A 17,952-nucleotide genomic window follows, 5' to 3' on the forward strand; every position below is an offset into this window, starting at 1 on the left:
GAAATATTAGAAATGAAATGGAGCAATTTGGAGCCAAATCGGACACAATTGTCATTTAATAGGATAATAGACCGAATTAGGTCAGCACCGCATTTAAGCGGTAGTCGGATAAGTTGCATATCATATCATGCATATACATCGAGCCTGAATTGATTTTATAATGGTCAAGCACTAATGTGGTGAATTATGTATTGTACATTGTGGATAGGTGGTGAGCAAATTACACTGGTAAAAGTACAGAGATTGTGCTTGAAGATTGGGATTAGGAGTACATCGACTCCTAGAACTATGAGTAAACTTACTATCGTCTTAATTATCTGGAGTAGTTTTTATTAAATTTTGAGATTTTATGGTAAAATGGGTTTAAATGGTAAATTGTTATGTTGTTTGAATAAATGTGATTTTATAAAATGATTTTATAAATTTTTAGAAATTAAATGATGATTTTGGAAAAATAGAGTAATTGGAGATTGTTTATAAATTGTGTTTAAATTAAATGGCTTATGACAATATATGAGCATGAATGGCTAAACTGATTTTTGGTGTTAGAATTATTTGTACTGTGTATTCAGCCTTGAGAGGCTAGATTACGATAAATTGACATGTCATGCAGAAAAAGATTTTATAAATCAGGTGGTAGATAAACTAATCTATAATCCCTGCAGTAGAGGTTCTGTGGACCAGCCTATTAGAGGGGGCACAGAATCAAATATACCTTACCTCGATCGGAGAGCCGTGTGAAGGGTGTCTCTGGAGGTAAAGATTTGAGTGCACTTCACGTGGACCACCACGTGAGAGTGAGACTCAGCCAACGCCAAGGCATGGCTAGATTTTCAAATATAAAAATATGTTCATGTGTGTACTACATTAAACAGTCTTGGTAGTCTCAGTCAGATGCCTAGGCCAAGGCATCCCCGACAATGATTTTGGCAAGAGCCAAGTTGATTATTTGAGTAAATTGATTATTGATGTTATGAAAAACATATTGGAATGGAATATCTTACTTGTCTCCATTTACTTGACTTTAGATAGTTTAGATGCTATCTGTTTACTCGCTAAGATTTTATAATCTCACCACCTTCAATTCTCTACATTTCAGGCTCGAGATAGTTGGTAGATAGCCGATTGCATCAAGGACTTCAGTTAGCCTTGCATCGACAAAATTGTAGGTTCACAAACTTGCACCTTATTGGTTAGTTGGGGCCCCATGTGTCATTGTAAAAGTAATTTTATACCTCAGTTATCTGCTTTAAAGTACATATGAATATATTTAGCTTTTACACCATAGAAATTATTTACGGATCTCTCTATAAATATTGTTTTTTTTAAGAAAATAAAATATTTTATTGAATATCATTATTTCATTTCAAACAATTATTTTAGACATCTAAATTTACTTTTACTTATGAAACATGTTTTTTTCACCCATACACTATGTTTTTGGCGGGTTTCGATATTTTTGAAGAAAAATGACGAAAATGCCAATGTGAGACAGAAAATAATATTATATTGTTTTGATTTGAAAATGACTTATGATTTCTTGAAATGCGAGATTTAATAACTGTCGCTCACCGAGAGATGCGAAAGCTGATGCTAAGCCTTGTGGGGTTCCGATAGGCATTTTGGGTAATAAGTGCCTATCGGGACGTCGCGGCGATTGTGATGGGCATGATGGGAGTTCCGGGTCATGACAGGTTTTCTTGAGATTTCGTCATAAGAGAATTTTTTTATTTAATTCTATAATTTTATCCTCTTTTATTTTATTTAAATATTTATGTAAATCCTTTTATATGGATAATTTTTCAAAAATCTCCAAAAGCTTATGGCAGAATTTTAAAAAAATCTCTCACCTAAAAATTCCTAAGAAGTCACTTTTAGTTTTCTATGAGATTCCATCCTTGGGGAATTTACATAAATTATGTAAACTTCTAATTTTTAAGAACCAAATAAATAAATAAATTAATAAATAAGATACCTAAACCCTACAACTACCTGAATATTTTTAGAATTTACTATCCAAACTCAAGCCCATTACCATCCCACTTCCCATGTGATCAAATGTTTGGGGCATACGAGACATTATCTCTTTGCAAGGTTGATGTTTTTGTGCCGGCTTTGATGAGTTACTAGTATAGAGCTCCAAAGATTTAAGTGTGCTCAACAGTTGTACAATCCATTAACCAATATGAATTTAGCAATGGGACGGTTTAAGAGAGTGGTAGGATGGCTTCTGTGAGGCCTTGTCAAGCTCGATTAAAAGACGGTATTGTACCGAGTGGTACAACTAAGTTAAATCGAGCCTTGAACTAGTTCAAATATAAATTCTAAGAGGAATTTGAAAATTAAAAAAAAAACCCATAGAATGGCGTAGAACAGTGATTCGGAGTTCAAGGTCCAATTTGGAGTCCATCAGAAAAATTGATCAATTAGGGACGAAACGGTCATTTTACCGTTTGGTGATAAAATGGAGATTTTAGCCAAGATTTGATCACATTTGACCAAGAATAATTATATAAGATATAACTATGATTATTGGAGTATAAAATGATGTTTAGTAGTGAAAAATTATGATTCCTGGTATTTTTGGAGCACAATGGCAAAATGGTAATTTTACCACTAGAGGACTAAACGAAAATTTTTATAAAACGATTTTTTTGCCCCATTTGGTTAATATTGATCAATGTTAGTGTTATTTGAGGTTGAAAAGTAGAAATAATTTGATTTCGGTACATTTCGGAGTATAGGGGCAAAATCGTAATTTTTTCACCCGAGGGCAAATCGGTAAATTTTTTGCCCCAGCACTTGTCAAGGCCAAGGGATTTTATTCATCCTATAAATGGATAAACATGAGAAATGTGTGGTGGAGAGAGATTACTTAATGGCTAAGTATGACACATGGACCAATGGAATGGTGACATGTGTCAAAATCTCATCCATTCATTATTTTCTTTATAAAAGGCATTAAAAACAGCCCATTTCTCCCATAGTGATCAGCCAAACCAGAAGAGAAGAGAAACCAAGGAAGAACAAGCCCTAGGTGGGAAAAATCAAAGAGAAAGTGTTGGAATTCAAGGAAACAATCTAGGTAAGTTAAAATTTCTTTAATTCTCCTTGATACCTAGCTTACCCATGCTTTTGTTCTTGATTTCCATGGTTGAATATTGAGTTATCATGATGAATTCAATTCTGAAAAATGGGTATGGAAGAGGAATTGTTGTTGGAATAATTTGATTTTAGACTATGTTAGTGTTTAGGGATAGTTAAGCATGGTTATGAACAAAAACACAAAAGAAATATTCAATTTCTCTAGGGTTCCTTGTTGGTCGAACCATGAGGGCTGAATATCAATGGGAGATTGCTTTTATTTCAAGGAAAATGGCTTGGAAATATGATGAATTAAGGTGAAACGGTTATGTAGAAAAATTTTCGGTGTTAGTGCACCAAATGACCGAATTTTTCTATAAGGAACTATGAGGGTTCTAATGCTGAATTTGGCTTTATTTAAATGGTATGTGGTAAATTAAGGTATTAGAGGAGAATGGATTAATTTGGAGTGAAATTGGACGCATTGGCCAATTTATCGGATGAAAAATTGACTTAGGCCACTACCGGGTCTAGATGGCTACCCGTGCATTTTTCATTTCATATCATATATATATCGAGCCTGAAATAGCTTATGACTATTAGACACAATTTAATTGGAATATGTGTCATGGATTATGGCTAGGTGGTGAGCCATTGCATACGGGTAAAGGACTGTACCCGCGGATTGAAAATATGAGTATTTCTACTCCCAATACCGGTGAGTGGACTTGCATTTCAAACTTGTTTTGGGGAATATGAAAGATTTTATCCAACTTGTCTTAGAAAATGTACCCTAGGAACAAGCTTTTAGTAAAATGATTTTATATTGTGAAAATGTGCTATACAATGGTTTATGTGTTATCACAATATGATAAACTACATGATATGCATTGGATGCTTCTTTGCATGTTGATGTGGACCCGGCTATGTATGAGTAGGAGTGCATATAAGCCGTTGCTGACCCGGCTATGTGCGAGTAGGAGTGCACATATGCCGTTGCTAACCCGACTATGTGCGAGTGGGAGTGCACATATGCCGTTGCTGACCCGCCTATGTGCGAGTAGGAGTGCGCATAAGCCGTTGCTGACCCGGCTATGTGCGAGTGGGAGTACGCATAAGCCGTTGCATATGAGATGATGATGATGGGATGATGTGCATGATGATGATTAGATGGTGTGCATGTTTATGATGGGTATATGATTGTAAATGCAAATATGTAAGCATTTGTTTTGTTGAAATTTGGAAGTTTACATGTGTTACATGTTGCTATTGTTATTTTAGCAGGATGACTTGTTTTAAGGGAAAAAAAAGACTTTTTCCTTGATGTTCTGGTTCTCGCTGCAGCAAGAATGAAGTTCACTACAGCGAGAAACTTTCTGTCCATTTTGCTAACTTGTGGGTTTTTGCCATATTTCCCATTTCTTTGGTACCATAGTTGAGCATGGATTTTTGTAAAGTGATTTACTCATGTGGGGTTTACATGAGGGGTTTAAAGGAGCTAAAACAATTGCATGGTTTTGAGAAAACGAATGCATCATGATTTCGATAAACATTCCTTATTGTATGCTTGTTCCCTTCTTGTTCACTCACTGAGTATTGTACTCACGTTTTATAAAAATTCATGTTTTCAGATCAGGTGACTGTTGAACCCTAGATCGAGGAGTTCTCATAGTGCATCTCCTGGGTATGTGTCTGGCATTCGATAGTAATCCATTTTATTGTAAATGTCTCCGCTGGAAGTCATAGGTCTTTTTGTATTGTGAATACAATCTAACAATGTGAATATGTGTATGCAATGTAAATTGCTAAATACATGACTGGTATAGTGCATGTATATTATTATCGATAATGCCATTGTGTTTTGGCTATGTTCACACCTGGGAAAAGGTGTGTATATGCATGATATGATAAATTTGTTAAGCAAAGGTAAATGGATAGGCTTGCTTGGGCTTAGTGAGCTATGCTCATTGAGCTCATGTGCCGATCATAGCCCGGGAAATTGGGTTGTGACAGCTTCCCCATCATGTGTGAGTGAGACATATGTTGGACTTTTAGGAGAAGACCCGTGGTGGTCATCATATTTGGATAAGACTATCTAAGATTTTTTGATAAATTAGAATTATCAAGATTATTAGATATTAACATTATTTGATAAAATGTTATCAAGCTTATCTTGATAAGAGTTACCATGTGATCTTTAAATGGCTGTAATTAGACTTGGATATTCTATAAAAATACACCAAGAATTTACCAAGAGTGTTCTACTACAACAAGATGTTCTAAAAATACAAAAAAAGAAAACTCTCCTCCCTAGAGAAAAACCACTCTCCTTTAAGGTTATTGTGAAAAGTGTGGTTATTACTTGATTTCGAAAAGTGTGGTTATTACTTGATTTTGTAATAGTTTTCTGGTACAAGTTTTTAAAGATTACTAGGCTCATAAGACGTCTAGAATCAAAATCCTAGAGTCATTTGCCTTAGTCTTGAAAAGATAAAAGATTGGTACAAGTATGATGAAGGTAAAATTATTTCGTAATTTACTTTTATAATCTGTAAGTTTTCTTACATAAATTGTCCTTAATCTTTAATCCTCTCACTCATACCTTTTCCCTTACACACGAAACTGCCAATGTCATTGACATCAATTCTTCATCCAATTAATCACAAGAAATACTATTTAAGTCAAGTAAATTACATTTATGTTCCTTATTGCTTACAATTATAAGAGTAATTTGTTGATCTTTATACTTTTAACGTTACAATGAAATAGTCTGTCCCTTAGTTGAGATTAGTATTGTCATTTGGCTACATTTCTGTACATGTCAATAAAGGTGTATATTAATGCTTGTTTGAATTTTTTAAATTTAAAATTTAAAAATCAATATTATATTAATCATGTAAAATTTTTAAAAAAGTAACTTATTTATAAAAATAAAAAGAGAAAATTTAATTTATTTTTGGATTATAATATTTCATCAAATATATCTAAAAATAAAAAAAAAGTGTCTAATTTTTTCTTTCCTACACTCTTTATATTTTTTATTTTTCCTTTTCCATTTTTTCTTTCTTTCTTCTCCCACTCTCTCCCTCGCCAAAGAAGGGCTAGTCAACGAGGGGGCGAAGGGTTGAATTCGACCAAACTGATATCACGACGCTTGCTAGTAGGGGTGAGCAAATAAGTGAATTGGGTGATTTGGTTCACCATGCCTAAAGATCAAATGAATCAAACATTTTTAAAAAGTTGACCAAAACTGACCAAATATAAAGAAAGATCAAATTGACCAAATATAAAATTGATTCAATTGGTTTAGTTTTAGATTAATGAACCAAAATTTATTAATTTTTTTTTACAAATTACAATATTAAAATTTATGAACTTCATCCATAATTATAAAATATAAAAATAATCTAAACATAAAAAAAAAAACATACATTTGTTCCTTCACTCACATAATTATGTCTTTTTACATAAACCATCAAATTAACATTCAACCTAACAAAAAGTCTAAGATAATAAAATTAACATCTAAAAAATAAAAATATAATGTTATAATGTTTTATATCAAAGTTTGTGTAAATAATAACTAATTATAAACAATATGTTATAAAAACTAAATTGATAACCAATAATGTTATTAAGTGTAATCATATAAATAAAGTTTATCATAAGTTATAGTAATGTTTATGTATAAATTAAATATATGTATATATAATATATTACTTTATTATATATATGAAATTAATGACACAGCTTATATGTTAAATGTTTTAATTTTTATATCAAAGTTTGTATAAATAATAACTAATTATAAACAATATGTTATAAAAACTAAGATGATAACTAATAAAGTTATTAAATGTAATCATATAAATGAAGTTTATTATGTATTGTAATGCTTATGTATAAATTAAATATATGTATATATAATATATTGATACAATTATATATATATATATATTCATAACAGTTTATATTACAAAATTTTACTAAGGTGTAATAATTAAAATATATTAATATATAAGATATTTACTATCATATTTTATAATATTAACATATAAGTTATGCACTTGAGCATTTGATTCATTGGTTAGTACATTATCTCCTTGCCTAAAAAGTAGAGTTCGAATCCCTCTTCCCTTAATTATAAAAAAAACATATAAGTTATATCATTTAAAATATATAACTTATAATTTCATATTAATACAAATTTATGAATAAATAAATATATATAGTTAATATTAAATTGCTATGATTATGATTTGTCTATGTATATATAATAAATTAATAAATTTTAAGTATATTATTAATTAAGTTTATTATGATTTTTTTAATATATATATATATTAATATATAAAAAATTAGTTTAGTTTTTTGAGTGAATTGATTCAAAAATTTTAACATCGAAAACTGATCAAAATATCAAATAGACCAATTAATCCAATAGACTAATTACATGAAACGGTTTTACTCAAAACGCATTTAATTTGGATTAATAATTAGTTTAATTTGATTTTGCTCAATCCTGTTTGTTATAGACCAAAAGGGGTTTTTAAATCTGATCTCTTCCCTTCTTTTGGGATCGTCGATAGCAAGTTGATTTGTCTCCAATATGCGCTGCAACTTGGATTGGACTAGATTCGACCTTTCGTCGATGCGAACTTGCCCTTGGTATGGTTGACGGGCAGAGTGGGAAAAGAAGAGATCGGAAAAACAATATAAGTAAAAGGAAAAAGGAGAGAGAAAATGACAAAAAAACTTTCAGGTAAGCTTAATTTTCATATATGTCATTCGGTACGTGTTTGCCAAGTGGCAACACATGTTATCAGCTAGTATTTATTGCTAATTTGATAGAAATAATGAGGAAAGAATTGTTTCGTTAAAATATTAAAAGTATAAAGTTCAACAAATTATAGAGATGAAAATGATATGCAACCTAAGCTTTATGAATCATTGGATGTAATTTAGTGGTTTAAGTTTGAATTTTTTTTGTTATTAATTCGTTAAGAAAAAACAAAAAGGAGGAAAAGAGAAGACCTTGACTTAAAAGCAATTTATAGTCAATGATAAGTATAGTGTATTGTACTATATTTTATTAGTTATAAAAGATGTAGCAGTTGTTGATAAAGATTGACTAGATCTGGTCTCGATTATATCAATTATATATTGTATCAATAAAATAATGATTGGACTCTCGAGGGAAGACACGCATGACTTAAAATACAAATTCAGAGTCGTCCATAGGTAGACTAGAATATGTCGTATACTTTATTGGCTGCAAAAGCATAAAAAACGTGGCAATGTATACTTGCTTTAATTGCTCTTGGAAAAATATACAAAAATACTTCAGCTCACATGCATTGACGTGGGTCAATGGCATAAGACAATTAGGTGGGTGATTGTCCGGCTTATGAAAGAGTTTTTTTTCATTGTAAAAGTAGAAGTTTCAAAATGCTATTATTTTTAATTTGTGTAAAAAGTTTATCTGATATTTTAGATTAAATTAAAAAAATAAAATTCATTGAAATATTTAATAAGTTTGTTTAATATTCTCACTTTTTTTTGAATAATATGTAATTTTTTATTGCAAATTGTCAGAGTGAAAAATACTCTGGACTTTATTGTTTAATATTCTCACTTTACCCTTCAATAATTCATAAAATTATAAGGAGAAATTTATTTTTTCACATTTATCATTTTTACTTGGTTGAATATTTTCTCTTGATTTTATTTTTTGTTTTTAGTTAATAACAAATTATTTTATTTTTTTAATCCTTTCATTTTAAAATTTATTGTTTGTTTTAATAAAATTTAATCTTTTATTTTTATTTATTTATCAATTGATTGATATGTGAACAAATGTGAATACTTAAAAAGTGTTTTTATTATACCAGAAAACTTTGCTTTTGGATTTGCCTTTTAAGACCATCCAACCCAAGTTCAATCAAACCTTGCCCCTATTGAAGACAAATAATGGATATATTTCTTTTTTTCATTTTTTTCAATCGCAAAGAAATATTATTTTTTTTAAAGTATATGTATTTCATTGAATATAGTACCTGTACATAAACAAAAAGGACCAACCAATTTGTTATTTGTATATGACCACCCTTTCCAACATCCAATAATCTTAATTTTCCCTGTACAAAACTGAACAAATAATGAAAAGACATGATCTATACATTTCAAACGCATATCAGCCATAAACAAAAAGTTGAAATAATATAGTGGAACCCACTAAGAACATAAAAAGCAAAACAATAGAAAAAATATTAAAAAAAAACCACGACTTAAATATATTTCGAGTCAATGGATAGACTATTAAGAAAATAAATATAGGAAAAAGTAGTGGTACTAAAGCTAGCCACCTTCTTTGATGTAACATTCTAATTCTATGAATAAAATATGACTAGCAAAGGGAGGTCAATGGACGATATTCATACAAGTTTCTACATATATGTTGATTAATGGGAGCGCAGATATTCACGAATAGGAAGAGAAATTCAGCCTTCTTCAAATTTTGTTGGCTTCGCCATCTGTTGTCCAAGAAGAAGCTACTCTCCAGGGATCTAGTGTTTTTGTTCATAGACATTGGAGTAGTACACTACAACAACAAGAGGTACTTCATTTAACATTTTCTTCTTATCTTCTACTGGATCTAACATATTGCTCCTTACTACTTTTGCATTTCTCAGATCTTCAATTCTTCTTAAATTGAATTTCTGGTCCAAAAAAAAAAAAGAAATTGGTAGATTACAATTCGGGAAGTAAGGGTTTTTGGGATGGGTTGTGCACTGTTTTTCGGATTGCAGGTTCCTGGCTTTTGTTTTGCCCACTCTCTGTGATATGGTGTCTGTTACATACTACTGTTTCGGGTTTACCGGCTTGGTGGATGATTCCGTCCACCATCCTGTAAGAATGGTGCCTCTAATGCCGGTCTAAGTCTCCAGCCTGATGTTTTAAGGCTACAGACTTCAGCCGACATTTTTTGTTCTCACTTCATTCTATTATTACAAGTGACTATGCTTTTCAAAGGAAAAAAAGATTACAATTCAACTTTCTTAGAACTTTATTAAGAGTGATTTCAACCCACCTCTGATAGAATTCGTATTGAACTAAGTCAAGTATTAACATTATGTCACTATGGTTTCATGTAATTGATATTTTGTTATTTAGATTGTGTTTTTTATTTATTATTTATTTTTGTGAGTATATATTAAGAAGGTAGTGGAAACTTTGTTTTCGTGAGGAAGGAAATTATAATTACTCGTCTATGGAATGCAAATGATGTGTTTTTTAGTGACTGAATTAGTGACACATAATTATTTTTGGACCATGGTATTAATAGAATCAATGACCATTTCAACTAATGTCAATCTTGAGTATGCATTGCACTTTTTTTTGTTATATCATATTGAATATTTGAAGTAGCCTTCCTGAAGGTAATCCTTTTGTTTAATTTTTATCACAAAGGAAAAGTAGAGATGCACATAAAGAATTTTTTTTAAAAAAAATAGTAAAAGCTCAACAAGTGGAATGCTAAAGGCTACACTTACTCTAGTATTAGAAATAATACAAACCATCAAGTTATATCACATTTACAGATATTTGGTGCTAATTAATAATACTAAAATATGTTTAATATTTTGGTTCTAATGGTTAAGATTATCACTACTAATTTGCACTTGAATTGCAGTTTTTTAATAAATAATTTAACTTGTTTTTTTCTTTCCCAAAATACAACTACTTTCTTCTTACTTCTCAGCTAACTAGGAATTCGTTTCCTGAATTTAGATAGAATTTATCCTATATATGTTTTTTTAACTCTAAGTTTGTCTGGATGCTAAGGTGGGAAATTAAACATGGAAAATGTTCCAAGAAACCATGAGGCTGATATAGAAAATAATTCTTCAGAAGAAGAACTGCTCTATGTTGCGGAACGGATTCATTCCAAGTTTGACGTTGTGAAGTCCTATTCTCAGCGTCCCTTGATGCAAGATCGTCTTATCTTCTGTACCGACCCTTTACTTCGTGAAGTAAATAAAGAAGCCTACAAACCGAATTTTGTCATCATTGGTCATCTTTGTCCTTATAGGGAAGGAGAGTTTTTAATGGAAATCGAAATGCAAAAGCGGATATATTTGGCCTCGTTTCTCCAGAAAGCTGAGAAGACAGCTAGCTTGAAGGATTTTTCCAAATTGATCAAAGACTCCGCAGACCGAATCAATGGTTGTTATGAAATAACCCATTGCCGATATTATTCTCAGTACCTAGGAAAGATCGAACAGGCATACATAGAAGGCGATTCCGGATGTTTCATTGAGATGATTTTAGTGGATGCAAGCTTCATCATTGAACTCTTCTTGAGAGCCTACAACAAGAAATGGAGAGAGGAAGGCGATTTTATCCTCGATGGGCCAGGGAAGATGCACAATATCCGGCGAGACTTGTTCTTGGCTGAAAATCAACTGCCCTTCTTCATTCTTAAAGACCTATATGAATTTGCCTTTGGTGGTAATCCCGACTTCCCTTCCTTTCTTCATCTTACCTGTCACTTCTTCGGCCCTTATTACAACCAGCACACATCCATTCAGGCACCAAGCGTTTGCCATGGTAGAGCTAAGCTGGAGGACGCTAAACATTTCACAGACTTGCTAAGAACACTTCAGCTACCACCATATTCATTGCTACCATCATCCAAAAAGCCAGAAGAAAGCCTAGAGGCGGGCCAAGGGCAAGGTGAATATTTATACAGTGCAGTTCTGCTGCGTGAAGCAGGGGTGAAGTTTAAAGTGACCACAAACAGATGCTTACTCGACATAGAATTCAACCAAAACAACGGAGAGTTGAAAATCCCCCCTTTGAGACTTGATGAGTTAACGGAATCATTTTTCCGAAATCTCATGGCTTGGGAGCAACGCTACTATCCACATGAAACTCTCATTTGTGACTATATTTTTCTAATGGAATATCTCATCAAGTCTACTGAAGACGTGGATTTACTCGTTCGAAAAAGAATTCTCATCAACCAGCTTGGCAGCCATAAAGCAGTGGTAAGTCTATTCAACAAATTGTGCAAGCATGTTATTCCAATGGAAAAGAACCACTACTCTGATATTTTTTGGAAGCTCAATGCTTACAATGCAGTTCGCCGTCATAGCTGGATAGCAATTCTCAGACTGCAGTATTTCTCAACTCTCTGGAGAGGTGTTGCCACAATTGCTGCAGTTGTCCTCCTTGTGCTTACTTTAATACAAACCATATGTGCTGTCATTTCCCTTTAGATGTGTTGCAAGTAATGCTTGCATCGAGTCTAAGTGGACAGCATGACACGTGTGCTATTGAGACAACAATGTTCTTTAGTGTGCGTCTGCATGGGGTAAGTAGATGAAAATGTGTAACCTTGCATGGTTACTATATGAACCTGTTTTACACTTGTAATTCCTTCCATATACAAGTCTTGTGTCGATGATTACCATGTAGTCATCATATGTATATATGTTTGAAGTAATCTGAATCATGAATCTATGAAGAAACCTTGTTTAGGAATTTCCTCTGTTCATCCCTGTTTTGCTCATCCCTGTTTTGCTAACCCGAAACAGAGGCTTGCTTTGCTCCCTCCCTTACGAACTTAACCAGATGCAGTTACAGAGTCCATTCATTTCCATTGAATAACCCATTATACATTACATAAGGGACGTTTTAACAAATAATCTTAAAAAATGAGGAAAATACCAGAAGCACGTCTTGAAGTGTCTTCCAAAGATTTAGAATTTGAGCATGCATCTTTATTGTTGTTCATGGGGTGTCTTTTAGGCCACATTCCTTATCTAAAAAGGCATGCACCGTCCACACCAACGTTGAAGAAGTGGAAACTCTCGTGATGAACTTCTTTCTATATTTGATAGTGCAAATGATTATCAACTGGAGCAGGGCAAATAACGGTACTGTATATGTAATGATTAGAAATCTTGTGTTTGAGGGGGGCATGTTGGTAAAGAAAGGAAGCAAGGAATGCCAGTATTATTTGAATTTGAATGACAACCTAGAGAGTAGCATGGCGCACAAGAGTAGAAAAAGGATGTAAAAAGGAGAGGCAGCAGCGGAAAGAAGGAGACAGGGCTGTTAGAAGTATCGTACGAGGGTAGAAAGCCCACTCTTTAATGTACTAGTAAGAAGAAAAAGAGAAATTAGAGATACAGCCATGTCAATATCTTAAACCAAGAATAGAGAGAGGGAGATTACCTAGTGATGCCAACTATGAGAAGACATGAAACAGAGAAATTTCTGCTTCTTGAAATAAGGGGCTAAGGAAGTAAGAAATTGGAAGCAATAGGAGGACATGAAATAAAAGGGTGTTCATTATTCAATACTATGTGGTAATTAAAAGAGTATTTAATGTCTACCATTATATTATTGCAAATTATGAAATTTACAGGTTTAATTCCCTTTCAAATTTGATGACTACTTTTAAAAGAGCAAGAAAAATACCTTGATCTTAGTGTATTTCATATTTTTTTTAAAAAAATTTTGCATCTATAAATTATAGTTTTTAATTATAAAAGATAAAAAGATTATTAAAAATTATTATGTAAGAAAAAATAAAAGTTATAGATGTTCAATAAAGATTTTCTTGTTCATTGCAGGGTGAATTGATTAGGAAATTTCATTCCCCACATTTCTATCAACTTTGCCTATAAAATGTATACCACATTTCTTACTCATTATATTATTGCAAATTATGAAATTTACAGGTTTAATTCCCTTTCAAATTTGATGACTACTTTTAAAAGAGTAAGAAAAATACCTTGATCTTAGTGTATTTCATATTTTTTTAAAAAAAATTTTGCATCTATAAATTATAGTTTTTAATTATAAAAGATAAAAAGATTATTAAAAATTATTATGTAAGAAAAAATAAAAGTTATAGATGTTCAATAAAGATTTTCTTGTTCATTGCAGGGTGAATTGATTAGGAAATTTCATTCCCCACATTTCTATCAACTTTGCCTATAAAATGTATACCACATTTCTTACTCATTATATTATTGCAAATTATGAAATTTACAGGTTTAATTCCCTTTCAAATTTGATGACTACTTTTAAAAGAGTAAGAAAAATACCTTGATCTTAGTGTATTTCATATTTTTTTAAAAAAAATTTTGCATCTATAAATTATAGTTTTTAATTATAAAAGATAAAAAGATTATTAAAAATTATTATGTAAGAAAAAATAAAAGTTATAGATGTTCAATAAAGATTTTCTTGTTCATTGCAGGGTGAATTGATTAGGAAATTTCATTCCCCACATTTCTATCAACTTTGCCTATAAAATGTATACCACATTTCTTACTCATTATATTATTGCAAATTATGAAATTTACAGGTTTAATTCCCTTTCAAATTTGATGACTACTTTTAAAAGAGTAAGAAAAATACCTTGATCTTAGTGTATTTCATATTTTTTTAAAAAAAATTTTGCATCTATAAATTATAGTTTTTAATTATAAAAGATAAAAAGATTATTAAAAATTATTATGTAAGAAAAAATAAAAGTTATAGATGTTCAATAAAGATTTTCTTGTTCATTGCAGGGTGAATTGATTAGGAAATTTCATTCCCCACATTTCTATCAACCTTGCCTATAAAATGTATACCATTTATTTTTTTATTTATTTTTTAAATATAATAAATATAAAAAATCAAAGTTATGGTGGAATTGGATGATTAAAAAAAAAGGAGACTATAGTATAACTATTTTAATTATTATATAAGTCGAAAAACAAAAACGGCTGCCATAATCTGTTAGTAGAAGGGTAAATATTTAGGTGTAAAAAATTTATAATATTAAGAAATAAATATAAATATTTTTTTTTGAGAAGTATGCAATTTTATTGCTGAAGTAATAAACACAGTTGCCTTTAATTTCCGAATACAGCTTACTTCCACGTCCAAAGCCAAACCAAATCATGTTGTCAAATCACACCGCCCAAGCCAAATTCAGACATAAATTTCACGGTATCTTTTAATGTCTAAACAAAATCCATGTCTGAAATTTGCTTTTGGAGGACGCAGCAGTAAATACAAATTTGCTTCATCCTCCTACACTTCCTCCGACGAGAAATCACTAAAGTCGGACTCCTAGCTAAGCAAATAACAATCTCTACAAAATCAAACACTGGACTCCATAATTTGAAAGAGTCCCTCTTCCCAACCAACACCATCTCTTGCAAGTTTATCCGCTTCCTCATTCCTTTCTCTCCTAATATGGATGATTTTCCAATACTTGACTAACGTTTGCAAGCTTAAAATTTGAATTATACATAGCCTACACCGCCATGGAGCTCTCTCATAGTTATTAATCCATGAAACAATATTTGTAGAATCACTTTCTATCCAGAGATTTAATATTGAATTTCTCCTGTAACTAATAAAGAGATGAAAGGCCTTATTGATAGCTTGTAACTCAGCAAAATTAGAGTCACAATCACTGATTGAACATGAGAACTTCATTAACATAACCCCATTATTATCTAACAATACTCCACCAATACCAGTTAATCTCGGATTACTTGAAGACGCACGATCCACATTAAATTGAACTCAACCTTCTAAAGGGGCTATCCATTGAATTTCTTTGCACCTTGGATTAATTTTGTGTGACATCACTAGTCTATGAGGTATTCAAACCATATCATCAATCCTCTCAACTATGTTTGACCATTTTGCTCTAGACCAAGTGGCCACTGTTATTTTAATGAGATCATAGACCTGCAGATTATCCCATGATTTCCCATTAAACAAGATCTCATTTATGGAGAAGTCAAATTGTCCAAACAATAGCATAAAAAGACAAAATCCATGCTTAAGGTTATCCCCAGATATACATAGGGATCTCCATGCCAAAAGAAATGACTTGGACTTTTATATGTAACCCATTGAATCTCCCATTCCCGACACCATAGACTCCATATGATCTCCATGTCATTTCGCATGTGAAAAATAATTGAGAAACAGTTTTGGGTTTAGCATTACAAAGAACACAATTCACTTGATTGTCATTAATTAATTTCCGCCTAGCCAATTCATATTTGACAGCCACTCTTTGCCACATTAATTACCAAGCGAAAACCTCAAACTCTTATGGAGCGTAGCCTATCTAGATTTTCTTCCATAGTTCTCTGTTTACAAAATACTGGTTGCAAGCAAGATGGCAAAAGGATTTAGAAGTGAACGTACCACTTGGTCTAAGCTTTCAGATAATATTATCTTTAAAAAGTTAAATTATATAATTAGTCCTTATACTCTACCAAAAAATATGAATTTAGTCCCTATATAATAATACATGTAAATTGAGTTTCTGTACTTTATTAATTTGTTAATTTCAGTCCCTAATTCTAAAACTGTTAAAATTTACCATTATGTATGTTGACATGGTATTTTAACCAAACTAATGTTGTACCCTTTGGTAACAGGCATTGGTAGTGTGTTGACTTGACAAAATGCTAACACAGCATATACTAATGCACAAACCCGAAATTTTAACATCAAAAACACCTTAACCCTAAGAGATACATTTAACATAGACTAATAAGGCTTTTTCAAAAAAAAAAAAAAAAACATAGACTAACAAGAAAATTAAAAGAGAAATAATAGTTTTAAGGATTAATCCGCTCTTTGGTGATAAAGCCATCCATGTCTTGTATGTTCTTTGACAAACTACAAGTGAAGGCATTTGCATTGGAGCCCAGTCCATGTGTTGAGGATCCAATGAAGGACGGGATCATAGACTTGGATGGTGAGGTCTTGACGAGGGGAAAGGGAACATACACATGCAACCAAAAGGTCCTTATGGCTTATAATAAGCTTCAAACAACTGTGGATCAAGGTTTAGCTACTTTATTTGCGTTTATATAGGCTTGTATATCAATTATACATTAGCCTTAATTTGTGATTCCATAGATTTGAAACAAAGAAAAACAAGTATTTCACTTGTTTTCTATTTAATTTTGGCTGCACAGAACCACAAAAGGGAGATAAAGGGATTGGAATTTGAAAAATCACTCTTTCATTTATAAGTTTGTTGTATTATTACAGCATGATTGCAACTATATCTGGACACAAAGGAAACAAAATCTATTTTCTAATTAGCCGTCAACAGCACTCAGCTATCACAAGTTCTGAATGTGTGACCGGTGAGGGGGAAGCCAGATTGCCACCAGTAGTAGCAACTAAACTGTAACTAAAAAAAATTTGTTTAACACAGATTAACAAGAAAATTAAGAAAATTATAGTGTTTTGGGGTTAAAATTGGAATTTGTCCATCAGTATGTGCCATGTCAGCATTTTGTCATGTCAGCACATAGACAACAAAAAGTGCCACGTCAATGTATTTAACAGTGTTAGAGTTAAGGATTGAATTTAACAAATTGACAAAGTATAAGGACTCAATTTACACAAATTATTATTTAGAGACTAAATTCATATATTTTTTTTTTGTAGAGTAGAAGGACTAATTACATAATATAACTTATTTAAAATTATTTCCAAGTGTAAATTCTCTTATAATACTCCACATCCTTGTCCATTGCTGACATTCCCATCTAAAAAGTTGTCTACGAAGTTTATTCTACCACTACCATCCATCATTAGTCCAGCTTCCATAATCACAAAGCTTTTTATCCTTATGTATCGCTAATGCATATATCCTTGGAAATTCATTTTTCAAAGTCAAATTTTCTACCTATGGATCATGCCAGAATGAAATGAATTGCCCATCACCTACAACAAATCCAAAGTTAGTTGTTACCTGCAAGAAATGTTTATCAGTAGGCATTAAAGGAAAACTAATATTTTTCCATGTGTTTGAAC

The 17,952-nt window shown here is 31.7% G+C and overlaps 1 protein-coding gene across 3 annotated transcripts; it reads left to right on the top strand.

Annotated features, from left to right (window-relative positions):
- Positions 1-9,482: 9,482 nt before the first annotated feature.
- LOC18594710 (UPF0481 protein At3g47200-like) lies at positions 9,483-12,630 on the top strand. Of its 3 annotated transcripts, XM_088807881.1 has the most exons (3): positions 9,483-9,700; positions 10,930-12,134; positions 12,229-12,630. In XM_088807881.1, exons 2-3 carry the CDS (start codon positions 10,944-10,946, stop codon positions 12,247-12,249), a joined length of 1,212 nt encoding a protein of 403 aa, XP_088664007.1. In that variant the 5' UTR covers positions 9,483-9,700; positions 10,930-10,943; the 3' UTR covers positions 12,250-12,630. The 3 variants fall into 3 exon arrangements, with proteins under 3 accessions (XP_088664007.1, XP_017979598.2, XP_017979599.2); XM_018124109.2 differs by having other exon boundaries at positions 9,493-9,700; positions 10,930-12,630; XM_018124110.2 differs by having other exon boundaries at positions 9,494-9,700; positions 10,996-12,630.
- Positions 12,631-17,952: the final 5,322 nt, after the last annotated feature.

Source organism: Theobroma cacao, chromosome 7 (genome assembly GCF_053813885.1).
Source record: "Theobroma cacao isolate CCN51 chromosome 7, ASM5381388v1, whole genome shotgun sequence".
Classification (NCBI taxonomy): Eukaryota; Viridiplantae; Streptophyta; class Magnoliopsida; order Malvales; family Malvaceae; genus Theobroma; species Theobroma cacao.